This window comes from Neolamprologus brichardi, chromosome 15, assembly GCF_056152115.1.
Source record: "Neolamprologus brichardi isolate AB-2024 chromosome 15, ASM5615211v1, whole genome shotgun sequence".
NCBI classification, from domain to species: Eukaryota; Metazoa; Chordata; class Actinopteri; order Cichliformes; family Cichlidae; genus Neolamprologus; species Neolamprologus brichardi.
The window spans coordinates 15,662,214-15,681,083 of record NC_142118.1 but is presented as its reverse complement, the minus strand read 5'-3'; the positions used below and the strand labels follow the sequence as shown (position 1 = coordinate 15,681,083).

The 18,870-nt window shown below is 38.4% G+C and overlaps 2 protein-coding genes across 3 annotated transcripts; one reads left to right on the top strand and one right to left on the bottom strand.

Annotated features, from left to right (window-relative positions):
• Positions 1–446: 446 nt before the first annotated feature.
• Positions 447–18,058, top strand: LOC102781269 (vesicular inhibitory amino acid transporter). The gene is made up of 8 exons (XM_006792661.2): positions 447–550; positions 858–1,548; positions 13,521–13,657; positions 13,862–13,988; positions 14,382–14,584; positions 15,537–15,774; positions 15,976–16,138; positions 17,739–18,058. Exons 1-8 carry the CDS (start codon positions 447–449, stop codon positions 18,056–18,058), a joined length of 1,983 nt encoding a protein of 660 aa, XP_006792724.2.
• On the bottom strand, positions 5,026–11,028 carry LOC148098429 (uncharacterized). Of its 2 annotated transcripts, XM_087852395.1 has the most exons (7): positions 10,802–11,028; positions 10,263–10,325; positions 9,943–9,979; positions 7,191–8,157; positions 6,709–6,876; positions 6,295–6,390; positions 5,026–5,814 (listed from the first exon to the last, which is right to left on the bottom strand). In XM_087852395.1, the coding sequence occupies exons 4-7, from the start codon at positions 8,154–8,156 to the stop codon at positions 5,482–5,484; spliced, it is 1,563 nt and encodes a 520-aa protein (XP_087708521.1). In that variant the 5' UTR covers position 8,157; positions 9,943–9,979; positions 10,263–10,325; positions 10,802–11,028; the 3' UTR covers positions 5,026–5,481. The 2 variants fall into 2 exon arrangements, with proteins under 2 accessions (XP_087708521.1, XP_087708522.1); XM_087852396.1 differs by lacking the exon at positions 7,191–8,157 and having other exon boundaries at positions 10,802–11,025.
• Positions 18,059–18,870: the final 812 nt, after the last annotated feature.

The window sequence follows — 18,870 nt, the reverse complement described above, 5'->3', positions numbered from 1 at the left end:
CTGGTCTGTTATAAACATAAATGATAAATTAGGATAGAATAAATTACTTTATCTTACTGCTGCCAAACAGCAGTAAGATAAATGTAAATGTAGTGGTGTAGGGTTGTCTACGGGAATTCAGGGTGTTTCTTGTTTACTTGTTTACAATGGCCTCCACTCCCCGAGTGTACTCAGGGCCATTAGAGCTGTTTACTTCTTCCCCGCTGAAAGCACTGGCATATTATAATGTTACAGCTCATCAACCTGTCAGTCAATTCACACACCTGTGACTGTGAGTACTTACACAGATGTGCTAATTTGAGTGAATATGTTACTCCTGTATTTGTGTGTGTTTGGGTGAGAATTTTTGTTTGGGCTTGTTTATGTGTCCAGTGTGAGTTAAGCTCCCCCGGAGGCTAAGACCTCCAAAGACAGAGAGGCTTACTTTGCAGACACGAAGGCTGAAGATGGGCTCTCTTCACTGGGCTCGTGGGCCTGAGCAGCCCTGGAGTGCCGCTGGGTCTCTGTGGGGATGGGCTATGTCGAGGCTGCACCTGGACCGAACAACAAGGTTAGTAACATCATGAGATATATTTATTTATAAATTCAATTTAAAAATGAGCGATATTTTTACAGTAATGTTATACATATAATAACATAACTTTCGTGAACTTTTATAGATTCATTTTCTCACAACTGATATAACTTTATTGAGGGTTTGAGATTTATTTTCATACTTCTTGATATTTTTCCTATTTTGTTATCTGTCTGAATATGTGTGGAACCTCTGGAGGAGTAAAAATTATTTAGAAGTTCTTTGTAAAATGAAAGATGGGGCTCTCAAATCATGAGCTCTCAAAGGAGGTTTTGATTTACAGATTCTTTCAAGGAGATGAAGAGATGCTGGTTTTGACCCAGAGCGATGAGTTAAACCGAAGTTACTGTGAGGACAACAGATCAGCCTTTAACAACATCACAAGCAATATTAATCCACATTTTGATGACAGAATAAACAGCAGACCGTCATCAAGAGAAGACAGACGCAAAGATGAGCCCTCTATAGCAGCTCATAACGGAGCCACCAGCCCCTTAGGATGGGAAAGCCCAGCCTTTAAAGAAACCAGGGCTACTGTAATCTCCACTGGAACCAAGACCTTCACCATAACTTCCGCTGTCTCTACTGAAGACCCCTTTTGGTTGGAAAATACCAGAAGCTATGAAAAAGAAAAAAGATTATCTGAGATGCAAGGTGAAAAGATGGGAAGCGAGAGTTGGGAGAATCAAGGTTCCAGCCAGAACCGGGGGAACAAGAAGAAGTCCATCAGACCATCTGGGCTTCCTAGAGGGAAAATGGTAAAATGGAGAGTTTCAGGAGATGTAGAGAAGAATCAAGAGGGGGAGAAACCCGTAGAAGGGACGTCTCAGCTCTGTACACGCCTTGAAAAACAGAGTGGGAGCATGAGTTTGGTTACTTCAGTTCAGAGCCCCGAAACCTGCACCCTGGGTCTGAACCCCTCTCCCACCATCACAGCCTGGGAGGCTGGCTGGAACATCACCAATGCTATACAGGTACACTAATACACACATGCATGGTTAAAATGCTTTCCCTAAAAGAAAATATAACAGTTCTTATGCCCTGCTTTAGAAGTTCATGATGCCATACCTCATGTAAGTAATTAAAAAAAAACAGTAAAGCAGCAATACAGATATTTGTCTTACATTTAAGCTTATTTTCTGCCAGAGGCACATAATTTAGGTCGTTACAATGCAGCACATTTTTCAGACTTCCACTTTTATAACTTTCATGCACCTGTATCATGCCAATCAACCTTTCCTACAGCTACGGACGCACAATCCTTGATTTGTTCCCTGCCAAATGAATGCAATAACTCAGCATGTTGCTAGTATGACTTATCCAGTTATGAAAAGACATTAGTCAAAGTTATTTAATCCAGTTATTGAGTGCTTTTACTCAATTCAGATTTTTGTGTCAGTGTTTCAGCGTTTAAAGCGGCAGGACTTTAAAGAAAGCCCTCATGTTTGTCTTCTGATAACACATCTTTTGTTAAGTGCAGCTGAAAATGCACCACATCTATTTTTCCTCTGACAAATGACAACTTGAAATGCCAACTGTGAAGGTGTTAAGCTGCACACGCCATTCAAAAAGCATGAAGCAGGCTATTTCATTTACTCCTTTTGTGTTTTTATATTACTGAACAATGCTTTCTTTTGTCTTGCAGGCTGTTTGTCAGGCACTCACGAGCCTTGATAATTAAATTAAGTGTGAATAAAATCGTTTTTAAAAAAATGACAGTTCCCCGGTCACAGCGTGTCCTCGTGGCAGTAATGCTAATAGCTTCTCTTGCTCTAAATGCTGGGCTCTATTCAACCACTGCATTCATGTAAATGTGTGTGTGTTTGTGTGTGCACGTGTGTTTTAATTGAACAGTGTCACCGGAGCCATAGAGAATGCTCTATGACATTAGGGTATGAATACTGTGTATGCATCCATACACAGTCATATGCAGATAAATGCTGACTAATTAAGATGCAAACACGTTCCTTCGGGAGCGGAGGTAAATTTGCATCAGATGCTTTTGTGTTCGATTGCTCGAAAGTCTTACCGTTAACCCCGTTGTATAAGCACATAACACATATTCTAGCACATGATTTTTAGTAGAGAAGTATTTTATGTGCTTGGTTTGTTGACGGCAGTCTATATCTGAGTGCCAGATTTTTTTTCAATTCCAGTTTTCCTTAGAGACTCGGTTTCCGTGCCAAGCAAGCCACAGAATCCTGGTCTCCAGTGAAAATTCAGCTTGTGATATATACTGTATTACTGATTAAAATTGCTTATTTAAAGCTATGGCTTTTTAAATGCTCCCAGCTATTTATTTTAGCTCCAAACCCCAGTGTGATCTGAATACTTTTCATGTAGCGTGTTTTTACCTCAGAACAAACACATTCCAGGGTTGTTGGATTGGTTAATGTTTTATAGGCTGTTCATTACCTGCAGCCCTCTGTCTCAATCAGCGACCTTGACTAAATGAACTGCTCAGGAATGCTTTCGCTTGAGGTTACAGACGGTCAGGTTATGGTTTAATATTCACTGGATACTAAAATATCGAACAACGACGAACAATCACATGGCAGCGATCAAAGACAAAGGATATCTGTGGTGTATAAAGAAATATTAGGGCATTAATCACAGATCTGATGTTTGGCTAACAAATGTCTAAATAATGGGAAAAGAACAGCACTTTTATCTCCTATCAAGGCTAAAAAGAAAATATGTACTTTCCTGTGGTGGTTTATTGATGCCAATATAATTGACTGTCTGCCAGCTTAATAAAGTTTTTATTAGAAAGTAAATTTGCTGCCAAAATGCAAAAACCAGCTCCAGCTCTCAAGGCTCCTGACATGGGAATAATGAAACTCAGTTTGATTTCCAATCTGATTGTTAATGAGGCAGCTCCAGTTTGTGTGTCTTTGTTTCATATTAGAGATATGGACCTTATGTTATTGAGAATAAGAATGGCTGCGACTGACACGCTTTCTGTTTACAAGTGATATTTTACTTTAAGCCACACTGAAAAATTTAAGTCGTCGTGATTTTCTGATCTAAACAGAAGCAAGAGGGGAATAAATGTACTCGTTCTGTTTTGGAAAGATTGTTGAGAAAAGGATCTGTTCCTTTATTCTTTTGCTTTGCTTAGACTAAAAACTTCTTAGGATGCTACAAACTGAATGTCTGTTTTTCATTCGCCCCGTTTAAAAAAAATGCTCTTAATGAACTAATTGCGTCAGATTTTTACATTTCAAGTTTTAAACGATCAGTGAAATGATAAATCAAAAATAACGACTATAGCTGATTGTTTACCGATGAATAGGCTAATCATATGCAGACACTCTATAAACGTCAGTCTACAACATGACTACGATCTCACTGAGCAACACTACACGCTCATGTGACTTTTCAGTTACAATATAGATACTCTATAAATCAGAATATGTTTTTCAGTCTAGATATGATATCATGATTTACTCTAAATAGAACCGTAACTGAAAAATATGAACATCAAGCCATCTTAAACTAGTGAACTTACCAACTCATAAGTCTTTGCTAAAGAAATATATGATAATATAATAATACATATATTCACCAGTCACTTTATTAGGTACACCTTGCTAGTGCTAGATTTGACCCCCTTTTGTCTTCAGAACTGCTTTAATTCTCAGTGGCTTTGATTCAACAAGCTGCTGGAAATGTTCCTCGGGCATTTTAGTTCATTAGTCAATACTGACATGATAGCATCACGCAGTTGTGGCATATTTGTCAGCTGCACATCCATGTCAATCTCGCACTCCACCACATCCCTGAGGTGCTCTGTTGGATTAAGATATGGTGACTGTGGGGGCTATTTTAGTACAGTGAGCTTATTGTCAAGCTGAGAAAAAACCTGAAACATCACTTTGAGATGATTTGAGCTTTGTAACATGATGCGTTATCCTGCTGTAAGCAGCCATCATGCTTTGCATAGTGAGATGGACATGGTCAGCAACAACGCTCAGGTAGTCTATAGTATTTAACCTACTAAAGGGCCTAAGAGTGCCAAGAAAGTACTACCCACACCATTAAAATACAACCACCCATGTTATTTGTACCAAGTTCTAATTATATTCAATGTATTCAATTCTACACTGTAAACCCGAATCAGTTCACTGAACTTAAAACATTTGTGGAAACTGATTACCTCAAAAGTTTTAAGTACACAAACTCATCTCTTCTAAGTATGGGGGTACTCAAAATTTGTATTTATTGTTAACTTAAAATTTTTTAATTATATTTTTATTTTATTAATTGAGCTTTACTTAAAAACTATATACTTTAATTTTAATATTTTTGTGTTTTTTGTAGTTTACTATTTTGATCCAACACAATGCAATTATATTACAACCTAAACGCAAATTATATGATTATTAATTAAAAGATATTTATTTTTAAATGTTTGAGTTTAGACTAGTAAAAAAAATTTGAGAAATTCATTTACTTTACATTTTGTTTATTTAACATTTTTTTATGGAAATGTAAAAACATCACAAATGTTTTTATAAAACCATTAACATGGACATGGGCACCATAAAGTGAGCATTATAAATTCGGTGTAGAACATCTTTTTGTAAAATCACAAAGGACAACATCAGTCCTAATAGCATCTTTCTCAAAATACACAAAAATTCAAAATAAAAATTCAAATACTAATCACTTTTGTTTGAAAAAGAAATAAAAAACAATTTTTAAAAATGGATACAAATAAAGATGATCATCTTACAAATAACAAGAACAGGCAGGCAAGTATAGGAAAATTAGGTAAACTGATGGAGTTAAATCCACCCAAAGCCTGTAGTAAACTTAAAGTGCTTTAAATAAAGTGCTTCAAACAAAGTGCTCAGTAACAGAGTGCATGTCCTAACAAACATTGCCTTATATTCCTTCCAAAACTACTCTTTCAGTAACAAATCATTTTTAAGAGCATGTAGGCAGGGTTTCAGGGGTTTGCCGTCATCAAGCCCCATGAAGATTTTTTGGACAAAGGTAAATGTGTGAACCAGCTTCCTGGGGTAGTCTAAATGCAGAGCATAGATCAAGCCAAACAATAAGGCAAATGCATCTGCAAATGTGGGAATATCACGCATCACCAAGTCGCCTTCCACCACAACGGCCATGCTTGAGGAAGTAAAATGGACAGAACTGGTCTGGGAAGTGCCGTCGGTAACCACTGTGAGAAGGGCAACTGGAGTGTCAATGAGGGTCGACTCATCCAATGTGTCCGCCTGGAATAGACACAGTATCAATAAGTAAGGTTGGTTTGAGAGAATGTGACAAGCAAGACCTGTAATCTAGCAAAAAATTCAGCAGTGTAGTGGGTTACTTTGTAACGGGTTAGGGTACTCTACTTTTTTGAAAAATGTACATTAACGCGTTAGCTTCTGTCATTACATAATTAGTATGTTTGTTATTTTTCTAAAAAAAAAAAAAAAAGAAGTAATTTTTATTTTATGACTTTATCTCAAAAAGAAACTAAATCTTGACTTCAGCCTTGTTTTTGGGGCCACCTGCAGCGTAGCCGAAGTGCTGTGATACGCCTGTGCCCTGCTCCTGACTCTGTGTGTGTGTGTGTGTGAGGGTTTTCTAAAGAGAGGGTATTTTGCTTGTACAATTTGGTAGCTGCTAGGGTATTAAATTGTATTTTAAAAAAAAACATGGTGTTTTATCTCACTGGCAGAATTTAAGTGATGCAAAAATACACTTACATTACATGTCTTAAAGAATTCTGGGTCCTCCTCCCACAGGTATACAGGAAGGGCACGAAGCACTGCAGTGCGTTTCACGTTGACATCAGGCGCCTCCTAAAAAGGGAAAAGAAAAGTTCATTGAACACAAAGTTTTCAGGTGTCATTCTTTGGGGAGAATACATGTTTATGAAACTGCATGGCATGTGACTCTACATAATTTTGGAGACATTTCTTTTAAGACAACCTTTCTGTCTCTTATGACAAAGAGTCTGTATCTTACTCATTTGACAAAAATCCTACACAGTATTTTAAAATAATAACAGATCAGAGCTGTAATCTGTATAGAACACAGATGTTCAAAGCAAGGAAAAAATTGAGTTTTTATCAGTGAAACGTTTAATTTGTGTTAATTTTATCATTATCAATATTCACCTGAAGATCATAATGATTCAGGATGGTTCGCAGAGCCTCCGATATCTTGCCAGTCCGTGCAGCCTTCTGTCTGTATAGAGCCATGAGTCGTGGTGTGTGTCTGTCAAGTTCAGCGTAGAACTGGTTCCGCAGGTTGATGTTTGTGACTCGGTGGAACTCCGCACAAATCTAAAATAAAACAGGAACAAAAACATCAACATGAAGCCAAATTACTGACCAAATTTACATCTTATCATTAAAGAGGAATTGCCCAACTTCTGTCTAACCTTGTTTTATAGATGTCCTATTAAGTTTTTTGTTTTTTTTTAAAATTGGACCCGAACCACAAGCACAAGTGTATCACAAAGCTGAAATATATTTTTGTTTGTTATCTATTATTTATTTATTTGTTATTTATTTATTATCTGAATCTGAAGAGATCTGCTGAACTTGCATTGTTTCATGTTAAACTGAAGAAGAAAAAAAAATCAAAGCACAGATACCTGAGAGTCAAATAGCAGAGCAGGCCATTTCTCTAAGAAGTTCTTTACCATTGGGTTGTCTTGAACAATTTCATGGCGACGAAGTGGAAAGGTAGTCTGCATCAGTTTTTCAATCATTATTTTGTTGGGCTCAGTCTTCTCAACCTCATTTTTTATCTGGACTCTCATATCCTCCAAACTGACCTGATCTTCTCCTCTTGGAAGGTTTGGGAGGTAGTTCACCTCAGCTCTACTGGCTCTTTTTATGTTTGAGTGGGGGTGCTCTCCTTCAGGGTTGTTAACACTCCTCCTGCCAGCGTTGACAGACACCTCCACACATCCAGATCTGGCTAGCTTGGTGCGATACTTTCCCATCTTGAATTTTAAACTGGTCTTCCAACCATAACTTCCATTCCTACTTCCAGGCTCTTTAAGACATGGATGAGTGGTAACAAGAGCTTCTGCTGCCAAACCGACATCTCCATCACTCGGATAGGCTTTGAAGGTGTGCATCGCTGAAGCCATGGTCTCCAAGATGTTGTGCTTTTGGGCTCGAGTCAACTTCAGATGTTTTCCAGACATCTCAAAGGCTCTATTTCCCTCCTCAAGTACATGTTCAACTTCGTAAGAAAAGGTAGGTACTGGGAAAGTGTCAGGCCAACACTTCAGACGCTGAGCTAAAGGCACATGAGGAAGGATGTCTGTATCAGAACTTGCACAAGAACTGACATCACTTTCAGATCTCACTACTTTTAGGGTGCCCTTCTCCGGCAACTCTTGAATATCCAGTAGGCAGGTAAGTTGCCCATCAAAGTCGGGGTCTTTGTATTGTAAGGTAAACTCAAAGTCCAGCCTAGGGTTGAGCTTCTCACGGAGTATGGTGATTAGTTCTTCCACCAACTCAGGCCGCTTAGTTAGAGAAACCTTCACAACAACATCTGTGGTGAGGTGAACTCTCAGCAGGAACTTTTGGGATACTGCCATCATCCTATGAATAAAACAAGGAATGGAGATGATTTTTAAAAAAAATGAATTGTCTCATAAGCACTGTACATCATACCATTAACCTTATTATTAGGGATGGGTTTTTATAATCGATTCATCGATTAAAATCGATTCTGGCTTGGATAACGTAAAATCGATTCATTAAAATCCTGAATCGATTTTTTAATATAAATTTATTTTGCCGGAAATGCCAGAATCTCTGGCGAAATCTCACAAAATTTCAACAACCACCAAACAGCTAAGACAGTAAATGAGAGCAGGAACACCAATTCTGCACAAAGACTTAAACACACAGCGCAACCCGCGGATCAGAATCAGTTAGATGTCGCCTTTCTCACAGTCGGGGCTGAAAGCCGACAGCTCACTGATTCTGATCTGTCGGCGGGTCCGCGCTTTGTGTTCACGCCCTTTTTGAGCTGATTCTAAAGCTGTTAGTTTGATGTCTCTCCAAACAATATTGACCGAACCAGCAGCAAAAGAAGATCCAAACTATGCTTCACATTAACACCGTCATGTATTCACTCTTACTTTTACTGTTTTGCTTCGACCACGATGCACAGCTCTCTCTCTCTCCCTGTACTTCAAGAACAGTTTCCCGTCTAAAAATCTGTTTTCTGCATTATTCGCTTGCTGGTTACGCACAAGTCTACCGTTGTTTACAGCGCTGTCGGCCAACGTTTTTTTTCTTTGTTTTATATACTTCTGAAAAGAAAACCTAATTTCTGCCGTTCAATACTGAACAAATTTAAACTTTTTAAAATTATGCAAAACGCTTAGCCGTGTCTCTAATAAAACCGCTTTAACATCAGAGGTAATGTTCATATGTTGATTAATGGTTTTCTTTCGTTTTTGATGTACTGCAGAATATTTTTATAAAATCCCAGGCCAGGAAAATCGCCTTCATGTTTTTCTGTGTTTTATCCTCAGCTACTTTAACACAAAAGCATCTGCTGTGATGCTCACACCTTTGCTAAAGTCTTGCGTGTGTCAGCTTCCTTTTTATAGATACAAAAATATGTAAATATACTGTTCTGAATTATAATATTTCTGACTGTCAAAATTTCCCAGATTCAAATCGAATTGAATCGAATCGAATTAAATCGAATCGATTCGGGACCTTGTGAATCGGAATTGAATCGATTCACGAAATCAGTGACGATACCCAGCCCTAGTCCTGACACACAGGCTGGTGTTTGTACAGCTTCCACAAACACAATAATTTTGTATTTTTAAGAAAAATAAATGCAATATAATCATAGTAAACACACTAACGCTCACGAACACCACCTACTGCCAACAGCGCATAACATACAACTCCCTTCAGTTACATCACACGTCCAGATTATGAAACTTTCAGTCAAAATTTGGGTTTCTAAACATTTTTAATTTTGAAATACCCCAATCAACGTATGAAGACGGTTTTTGGGGGACATTTTATATGCATTTCAGCAACTACTGAAATCTGCACTTTAAGGGACTTAATGAATGGTTTCTTTTAAAAATTAAAAATGATTGAGTATTTTCACATCACATGAAAATATAAATTTTTAATACAAATTTGGCCCTACAAAAAAATGGAAACTCAGTAACCAATATAATGGAGATTCTTTAAACATGAGCAAATATCACAGTAAAATTGTTGATTGGGATTTACACATTGGATGTATCCTCAGTAATTTTGTACAATTATACAAAATTATTTTATAAGAACGCAACAACTGATGAAACAACTTACTTATGTGACTAAATATGAAGTGTTATAACTTACCACAAAGGTTGAACTGTGCCACCGACCCTTGGTAGATCTGCACATGATAAAAAGATGCATTATAAATAATAACACAGCTATTAATAATTATACTGGCGGGGTACATTTAAGATGTTAATGTCACAAAATAAAATAGACCGGTTGAAAGAAGTACAAGGTAATGGTAATGGGGGGAGCCATGAAAATATATCTTTTCAACATGATTCAGTGTGACAAAGCAGGGGCATGATTAAAAAGAAGAAAAAAAAAACAGGTATTTTAACCTACAAATGTTTTAATGGCCATGAAGAAAGGACTCTTCAATAGATCTTTCAACTCACCTGTGTTTACTGTCTCCACCTGAAATTACTTGCAGTCTTAAGTTTTTTTCTTCGGTCTTCAGCCTTGGAATAAAAAATAAAAATACTGAAAACCTTATCAGCACACTAAATATACAACACCTTGCTATATTTCAATCTGGGTATTACTTTTAATTGTTTAAGATAGAAGTTGCCACTGCTAGCTAAGTCACTTTTGAATGATGCTAATGAGAAGGAAAAAAAAACCTGCCGAACAATGAGGCTGCTGTTGTAAAAACGCCAACTTTCTTGCGTTGGCAATGGGTCGTTAAAATATCACTAAGACACTTTCTTTATGTGCAATTCTTATTAAAACTGTGTTTTAATCGGTTAAAAATGTAAAAATGACGACATCATCGGTTTGAAAAAGAGCGCGAACAACCGCGAACAACTATTCACTACCTGGGTCTGTGCTGTTTAACACAAAAGTGCATTCGAAAACAAGTTATTGGCTTCAACATATTAATATACTTGCTTTTTTACAGAAAAAATAAACATAACGAAGGTTCCGTTTTACTTACAAGTTTCTCCAAATGTGCTCTCCAGTCGCTCGAGAAGGGCAGCCATATTGAACAGAATTTTCTGTCAACGTCGTTCAGGTTAGAGAGAAAACGTCATGACGTCATGACGTACACATGCGGAGCTCGAAAAAAAAAACATTTACTCAAAAATCATAATTAAAAAAGCAGTATTTACTCTTAACTTCTAAGCCATGTACAATTATAACTGTTTGAATCGTTAACAGAACAGAAAAGTTTTAAGTTGTTTCAACTTTGTGACGAATTTCAATTGTTGTATCCACAAACTTTATAAGTCAGGTATACTGTTGGGGTTTACAGTGTAGATATACTAACGCCACAACAGAAATTGTGACTCATCAGACCAATGACCAATTTTGTAGCCCCGTGTGAATTTTAGCCTCAGTTTAATCTTCTCAACCAACAGGATTTGCACATGGTGTGGTCTTCCGCTGCCGTAGCCTGCCTGCTTGAAGGTTCGATGTATTGTGGATTCAGAGACACTCTTCTGCATACATTGGTTGCAACAAATGAATTACAAGTTGCTGTTGCTTTCTTGTCGGCTCAAACCAGACGGGCCACACCAACAACCATCTGACATTACATATCACTTAAAATCACCTTTCTTGCTTATTTGAAGGCTTGATTTAAACGTCAACAGATAATCTTGACAACTTCTTCATGCCTAAATCCATCGAGTTGCATATGCCATGTCATTGGATTCAATGAGCATCTCCCTGTTCCTAATAAAGTGAAAAGAGAAAAACAGCAAATGCATGAATTAGGCACATCCATTTGTTGTTTTATTGATTTTTCTAATGCAGGTTTGATTGAACTTGAGAAGTTCTTTGTTCCTGGTTTTAAAAAAAAATGTCACTTTCAGTTATTTAAATGTCAAACCTGCCTGTGTCAGCACCATCTAATCCCCCCATGGCAGAAAATAAGACATTTCTCTGTCACTTTTTGCCAACTAGGCATGTCCATGCATAAAATACTGGCCATGACCTGAGGGGCAGGAGCTGAAATCTAACTCAGAAGTCCAGGCATGGTGCAGTGAATGTGCAATAAACTTTATTCTATTAGCATGTAATACCAAAGAACTCTCACTGTTTTGCCAATGCTTCCTGTGTAAGATATGAAAGAGTATAAAGGTAGTGTTATGTAAATAGAAGATGCTAGAGTTGTCATATTGTGGCAGAATAAAAGGGGGGGGGGGGGGGGGGGGGACGACCTCTTCTACAGCTTCTCTCGAGCCAATCAGGGATTTGTTTCTTCCTTTATTGTACCCCTTTGTGATTGGAAGCTGCTTTTGGTTGTACTCAGAGTAACCAATTAGGAATTAGCTGGCAAAAACACAGAGAAACAGAAGTGCAGTGAGAGCGGCGGGGAGATGAAATCAAATACTTGAGCGTCAGATTCCTCTCAAACTGCTTTCATCCCCAGCAGCTCCATTTGAACATCAAAGCTCTATCAGCATATGCCTAACAGTCACCAGTTACAAAATAGCAACTTGAAAGAGAGAGAATGTGTCTCTGTCTGTTTATGCATCCACAGTGTGTGCTTATGTCTGCTCTGTGATGTGCTTCCACAACTCTCTCAGTGAGTCTGCATATCTCCGTGTTCCAACATTCAAAACACAGCAACTCCATCAAAGTAGCTTGTTGTCTCCTCTGATCTCCCATCATCCAACCTCATGCTCTCTGGCGCTGAGGCTGCACCTCTCCTTCCAACCTTCTCTCCTGTCTGTGTCCCTGTTTTTTTCTTTTCCTCACCTCACACTTTCACCTCCATTCCCTCTCCTCCATCTTCCCTCTCTGGCAGTGACTTACATTTTCCCTCGGTGATGGGCCAAAGCTCGACTCTACTCTTCCTTCTGCTCCTGCTGGTCTCCTGCATCCTCAGACTCTCCAGGCATCCAGCCAAAACTCTTCTCTCGCCTCCTCATCATCCAACCATGAAGAGTCCTTTCATCTCTTTTCTCTCGCTCTTTTCCTCAGCCATCCTTCGCTCTTCAGTTTCCACTTTAAGTTGTGAATTTTCACATTTAAAAAAAATACTTTAACGTATGTATGCACAGTTACGATCCTAATCTAACTTTGACTAAGATTTCTTGTCTTTGGGGTCTCATGATGATGATTATTGCATGAATTTCAGTAATGCTGATATATTCTTTATAATAATATCAAACCTTTCAATTACATTTTTTAATGGAATTTTATTTTTATGGTACCATCTCATGAGAACAGTCATCTCAAGGTGGATTATTTTCTAACATAATAGTGTAGAAAATAATGTACTTTAGTGTACTGTAGTGTACTTTATCGATCTAGGTTGTTTATTTCTAAATTACCTAACTTGGTAGAATTCACATGCATTAAAAAAAACTCCTGATGTGAGCGGTTTAATTTAAGATGATCTTTAAAATGTGCAAATTTGATTTTGGGCTGAACTTTCACTGAAAATGTGCATCTGCGATGTGTGACTATGCACAATTTATACACTGAAAAACAGAAACAAAACCCACCATCAAAGTTTGTTTTATTTTGAGTCAATTTCTCCCTTCAAAGATGAACTAACGACATGCAGATTAAGCCAGAAATTTCACCCTTACATGATCTTACATGAACATCTAAGCTGTTTTTGATTCTTCTGTCATTTCGAGCTTTTCTTAGACTACTCGTAAACCTACATTTTTTTAAATGCACTTTTTCTTTTCTCAAAGGGTATCTTTGTGCTGGGTTTGCCCTTCGCCCTGGTGCAGTCAGGTTATGTGGGTCTGGTCCTGTTGGTTCTTTCAGCGTGGGTCTGTAACCACACAGGAAGAACCCTGGTGTCCTGTTTATATGAAGAAGAAATGAGGTAGAGTTTCACATTGTTATCAATATCAATATGACAGTGCCTGTTGTGAGCCCGTTACTAAAAGTAACCTTAAGTGTCTCGTTTTATTGAGATACTTAAGGGAACTGTTACATTTACCAAATACACAAGCATTTTAACAAAGTAATGAGGCCATTACTAGTTCTGTTAAATAGTTGTTTTTGGTATATTTTTGGTATATTTCAGTGGTGGGTCTGGGTCAGTTTCAAAGGTACGGGTCCGAACCAGCTATCAGGACATTATGGAGGCCTGCTGCAAAGGACTGTGGCCGAATTGGTCTGGAGTTGGAGGTCTGATGGTAAATGTAGCTCAGGTAACACGCCTTCAACTGTAACGCAGTCCTTTATTTTCCTTTTTTTTCTTTTTGCTCTGCAATATAACGTATGAACTCGAAACTTTTCTTTAAAGCAGATGAAACAATCAAACAATCTTTTAAGTTTGTGGCAGAGTCTTAAAATATTGTCACTTTTGAGAGAATTCAAAAAGAATCTTTATTCAAACTGAGTTGCACTAGAAGATAGTGAAATTACATCATTCTACACTGAAAAAAAAACTGAAACTACTTAACTTTTAGATAACTCAAAATCTAACAATATTTAAGATGCACTAATATTATATGTATATCCAGAAAAAGGCCATTTATTTACTTTCCTACAATATGCAGTAAATATATGAAGTAAAAATATACATCTGTGCTGTCTTTCAGGTCATTGAACTTTTGATGACCTGTACCCTCTATCTACTCGTCTCTACAAGCCTGTTGTTTGACAGTTTGTCCTGGGTGGCTGTTCCTCGATCAGTGTGTTCACTCGTGTCTCTGGTGTTTCTTCTGCCCTGCCTGCTTCTGACTGATCTCAGACCAGTTTCCACTCTCAGCCTCCTCTGTTCCCTGGCTCACATACTTATCAGGTGACAGAATAAAAGAAGCAACTCATTTGTCCCAACACTCCAGCAAATTTGTACTGGCTGACCTGATCACCTTAAAAACTCACCAATCATTTTAAATCAAGACAGGAAGGCGCGCTGTCTAAATTGCTCTCTCATTCTCGCTCGTGTGATCGCGGTGCAGCTGCTGCTGTTTAAGTCGTCTGCTCTCACCTGCTACACACCGCTGTTCCTGCTTGTTTGATTTATTTCTAACACCAGGTGTCTTGCATGAGAAAAGAAGCACAGAGTTGCGTCTAGGAGTTCTCCGACTGCCAGGGTTCTTACAGCTGTCTGATCTTTTAAAGCACACACTTTGACTTTCAGTTCATGAAAAAAAGAAATTGTAAAGCCTGGGTTTTCACTCCACTCTTTGGCAGTGCTGGTTAGATTAATTCATCATGTAATTAAAACCATGTAATCATAAAGTGCTTTGGTGTAACTGGTTGAATATCAACATCAATATATCCATTTTTTTTATTAGGTAGACTGGATGAATAAGATATGATGACATCAGTTAGTATGACTCATTTGTATCAAACTACAGTACAGTGAGTTTATTGATTTATGGTAAATCTGTAAATTAAATTATTCTCATACTATTACATGTACTTTCTTAAAATTAATGCATTTCTAAAGTGTCATCTGGTACAATTATTAGTGGGTTTTTTTTAATTTGTGTAGTGGGCTAAAATAGTTTAAGATGTTGCTGATAGACTTTGATTAAACTGTCTTCTTCAGAGAGTTTAATTTATTACCCCGTTAATAATTTCTGCCTTTATTTGTTGTGTTGTTTTTTTCTGCAGTTCATCACTTTGTTCTTCCTCTCGGCGTAATTAGGACTTTTACACCCCACTTTGTTGTGTGTGTTTATCACTGTGCTGATAAATTTTGAATTAATCAGTTCTCATTAGCTTTTATTTTGTCTCACTCACAGCCTATTGGTCATGCTGTACTGTTTGAGTTGCGCCAGCAGCTGGTCTTGGTCCTCTCTGTCTCTCTCTGTGGATCCAGAGGACTTCCTCGTTTCCGTCGGTGTCATCATCTTCTCCTATACCTCGCAGATCTTCCTCCCTCCTCTAGAGGGTAGTATGGAAGACAGGGGGCAGTTTAATGTCATGCTGGGGTGGACCCATGGAGCAGCTTGCATCATGAAAACTATGTTTTCCCTAATGGTTAGTGACAACTGGGAAAACATATGATTGCACAGGCTAACAAGCTTCAGTTAAATGATGGTCAAAAGCGGGTTTTCTTATTATTTTGCTGTTAATACACATGCACGTTTAAACAGAGCAAAAATTGTATCTCGCAATTAAGGTTTGATATAACTGATAAGTTGACAAACAGACTGGCTGATTGTTTCCTTCCTCCATTAGGCGGTGTTAACTTGGGGACCAGAAACCAGTGAGGTCATCACAGACAATCTACCCTCTGACCTACGACCTCTAGTCAATTTGTGCCTGCTGGCTAAAGCCCAACTGTCCTACCCTCTGCCATTCTATGCTGCTGCTGAAATACTGCAAACATGTGTGCTCAGAGGTAAAACCAAAAGAAAATCCTAACATAATCCATAGTGCTGTCTCAGTACATGCTAAAACTAACAGTGCGACTGAAATTAAAAAGATGTTCGACTGAAATTAAAAAGATGTTCAAATGTTCATAAGCTACTGCGATTAAAGGCAGTAGTGCTCTGGTAGTCTGCAGGTGGCACACTGGGCTTTGCAGACCCACGTTTGCATGTTGTGCATGTCTGTTGTCACCAGGAGGTAGTGTCAAATATATGTGGGGGTGTTGGTCCTTAAGTTTAGCCTAGTTTAGCCTTTTTTAATTTAACAAAAAGCATGCTTGGGAGCTAACAAGGAACCATAAATCCACTGTAAAGTCTGCAGAGCATGCAGGTCACATGTTGCTTTATCAAGCTGTGATTTCTTCCAGATATTTTGGCCCATAAAAGACAAGCTCAAACTTAACGCTTACCCTTTCAAATGCCAGTAAATACAGATCAGTCGTATTTCACCTCATGCTGTGAGGTTACTCTTGAACGAAAGACTACATTAGCCCAGATGTCAAAAATAGCAACCTGTTTCTATAAACCCTTTAAACCAAGTCTGCCTAAGACAATTTATGAGCACCCAGCTGAGATGGCTTTTTAGCCACCCATGTCTGTAGTTGGTGTCCACCTTGCTTCCCACATGGAGCCATTTAACAGAGGCCATTTTCGTATGATAATAGCAGGTTAAATGTGGATTTAATTAATAACAGCCTGTTCTGTTTGGAGTGTCAGAGCCATTCCAGTGAGCAAGCACGCACAAAACCAGAACACTGGATTGTCTCAATGAAACAGTACTACACAGTGCTGCTGTTAGTAAATACACCTTTGTTTACCTTGTAATGGCACTTCAAAATGCCTACTGTCAAAAGAGTCTATAACAAGTAAAAATATGATTCCCAAGAAGGCAGTTTTGGTAAATCAATGTGACAGCCTTTTAGGAAGTAGAAGCAGTTACAGTGACTAAACAATGTCAGCAGATGTATTTAAAGGCTTAGTGCATTTTGATGCTGTGAGAAATATGTGAGAAATATGATCAGACAGTGAATAGCTAAAAATACTTCCAATACGTTCAGCCACGATTGAACACATGACTAACAAAGAGTGTTTCACTAATGATATTAGTGTAACCATTTGAAGTAAGAAAAAAAATTACAGTAAGTCAAATTTAATAAGGAAAACCCTACAAATTGGGCTAAAAGTAACCTACAACACGTGTTAACTGTCAACATACTGGTGATGGGTCACCATAGCTGAACCTTTCATAGTTGACTGTCAACAGTTATGTAGTCATCACACTCAATGATGATGTAATGATGCATGGCTAACAGTTTCCAGTCATTTAGTAATTAAAGTGAACACGCAGGTGCAGGTGGAAAACAATGAGTCAGAGTAGGATGTTTCGCAATCCCAACTGTAATCCAACCAACTGCCTAACCATATCTAATGGCTGTGGTTGAGTAACACCCACTTGTTCAGTGATCCATAAATTGAAAGACCAAACAACAAAAGCTTCTTTGATAGTGAATATAAACCAGTTACCAGTTACCACTGTATATCTTTTCAACTTCTCTTGTTTAATCCCTTCAGATGCTGCCATGTCGTCTTACTCCAAACACCGAGGTCAAGCTGTATCTCGTCCTGCACTTGTGGTCCGCGGCGCCTTGTTGATGACATCATACTTGCTGGCTTTGCTGGTGCCCAGGTTCTCCCTGTTGATGGGTCTGACAGGGAGCGTGACCGGGGCGGCAATGACACTCATACTGCCGTGTTTATTTCACCTTAGACTGCAGTGGAGCCGCCTTACTGTGAAGGACCGACTGATAGATGTGGGTATTCTGAGTCTGGGGGTCATCTGTAGTGTGTCTGGTGTTATTTGTTCAGTGAAAAGGCTACTGGAAGGCCTATAGGAGGTGAAGATGGATAAAGGCAAAAATTTGCTAATAGCTTAAGTCAGTCACTTTAAAGAACAGCTGCGAGTTCTTCTTTGTATTTATTCCTGGATTAAAATAATGTATGAGCAAATATTTGCCCTTCTGTACTTGTCAAACATAGTTTACAGTACAAATAAAAATAGGCACGCTGTTTTTCATTTTCTGTTAGTCTTAAAAGGCTTGTAAGGTATATTAGGATCCAATAAATGTACAAATTGTACTTTTTTTTCTTTTTCTCTTTCAGTGAAGAATAATGTACAAAGGTCTAGAGCAGGGGTGGGCAATTCCAGGCCTCGAGGGCCGGTGTCCTGCAGGTTTTAGATCTCACCTTGGGTCAACACACCTGAATCACATGATTAATTCGTTACCAGGCCTCTGGAGAACTTCAGGACATGTTGAGGAGCTAATTTAGCCATTTAAATCAGCTGTGTTGGTTCAAGGACACGTCTAAAACCTGCAGGGACACCGGCCCTCGAGGCCTGGAGTTGCCCACCCCTGATCTAGAGCTATCTAGAGGTGTCCAACTCCAGGCCTCAAGGGCCGGTGTCCGCGTAAAAATTAAAGAAAGTCTGGCTCACTGGAGGCAAAACATAAAGAAATGAGGGGTGACTCAAGACATTTGCAGTGTTGTACATACATTTTGAATTGTTACTCTGAGCATTGATGTAAAGTTAAGAAGACCAAGTCCAGTTGATTCTGGACAAAACTGATATTGTGACCTTTCTGTTGTTAGATCTGCTAGATTATAATCTGCATGTAGGTGAAAAAATATAGAAGTGTAAATGCAT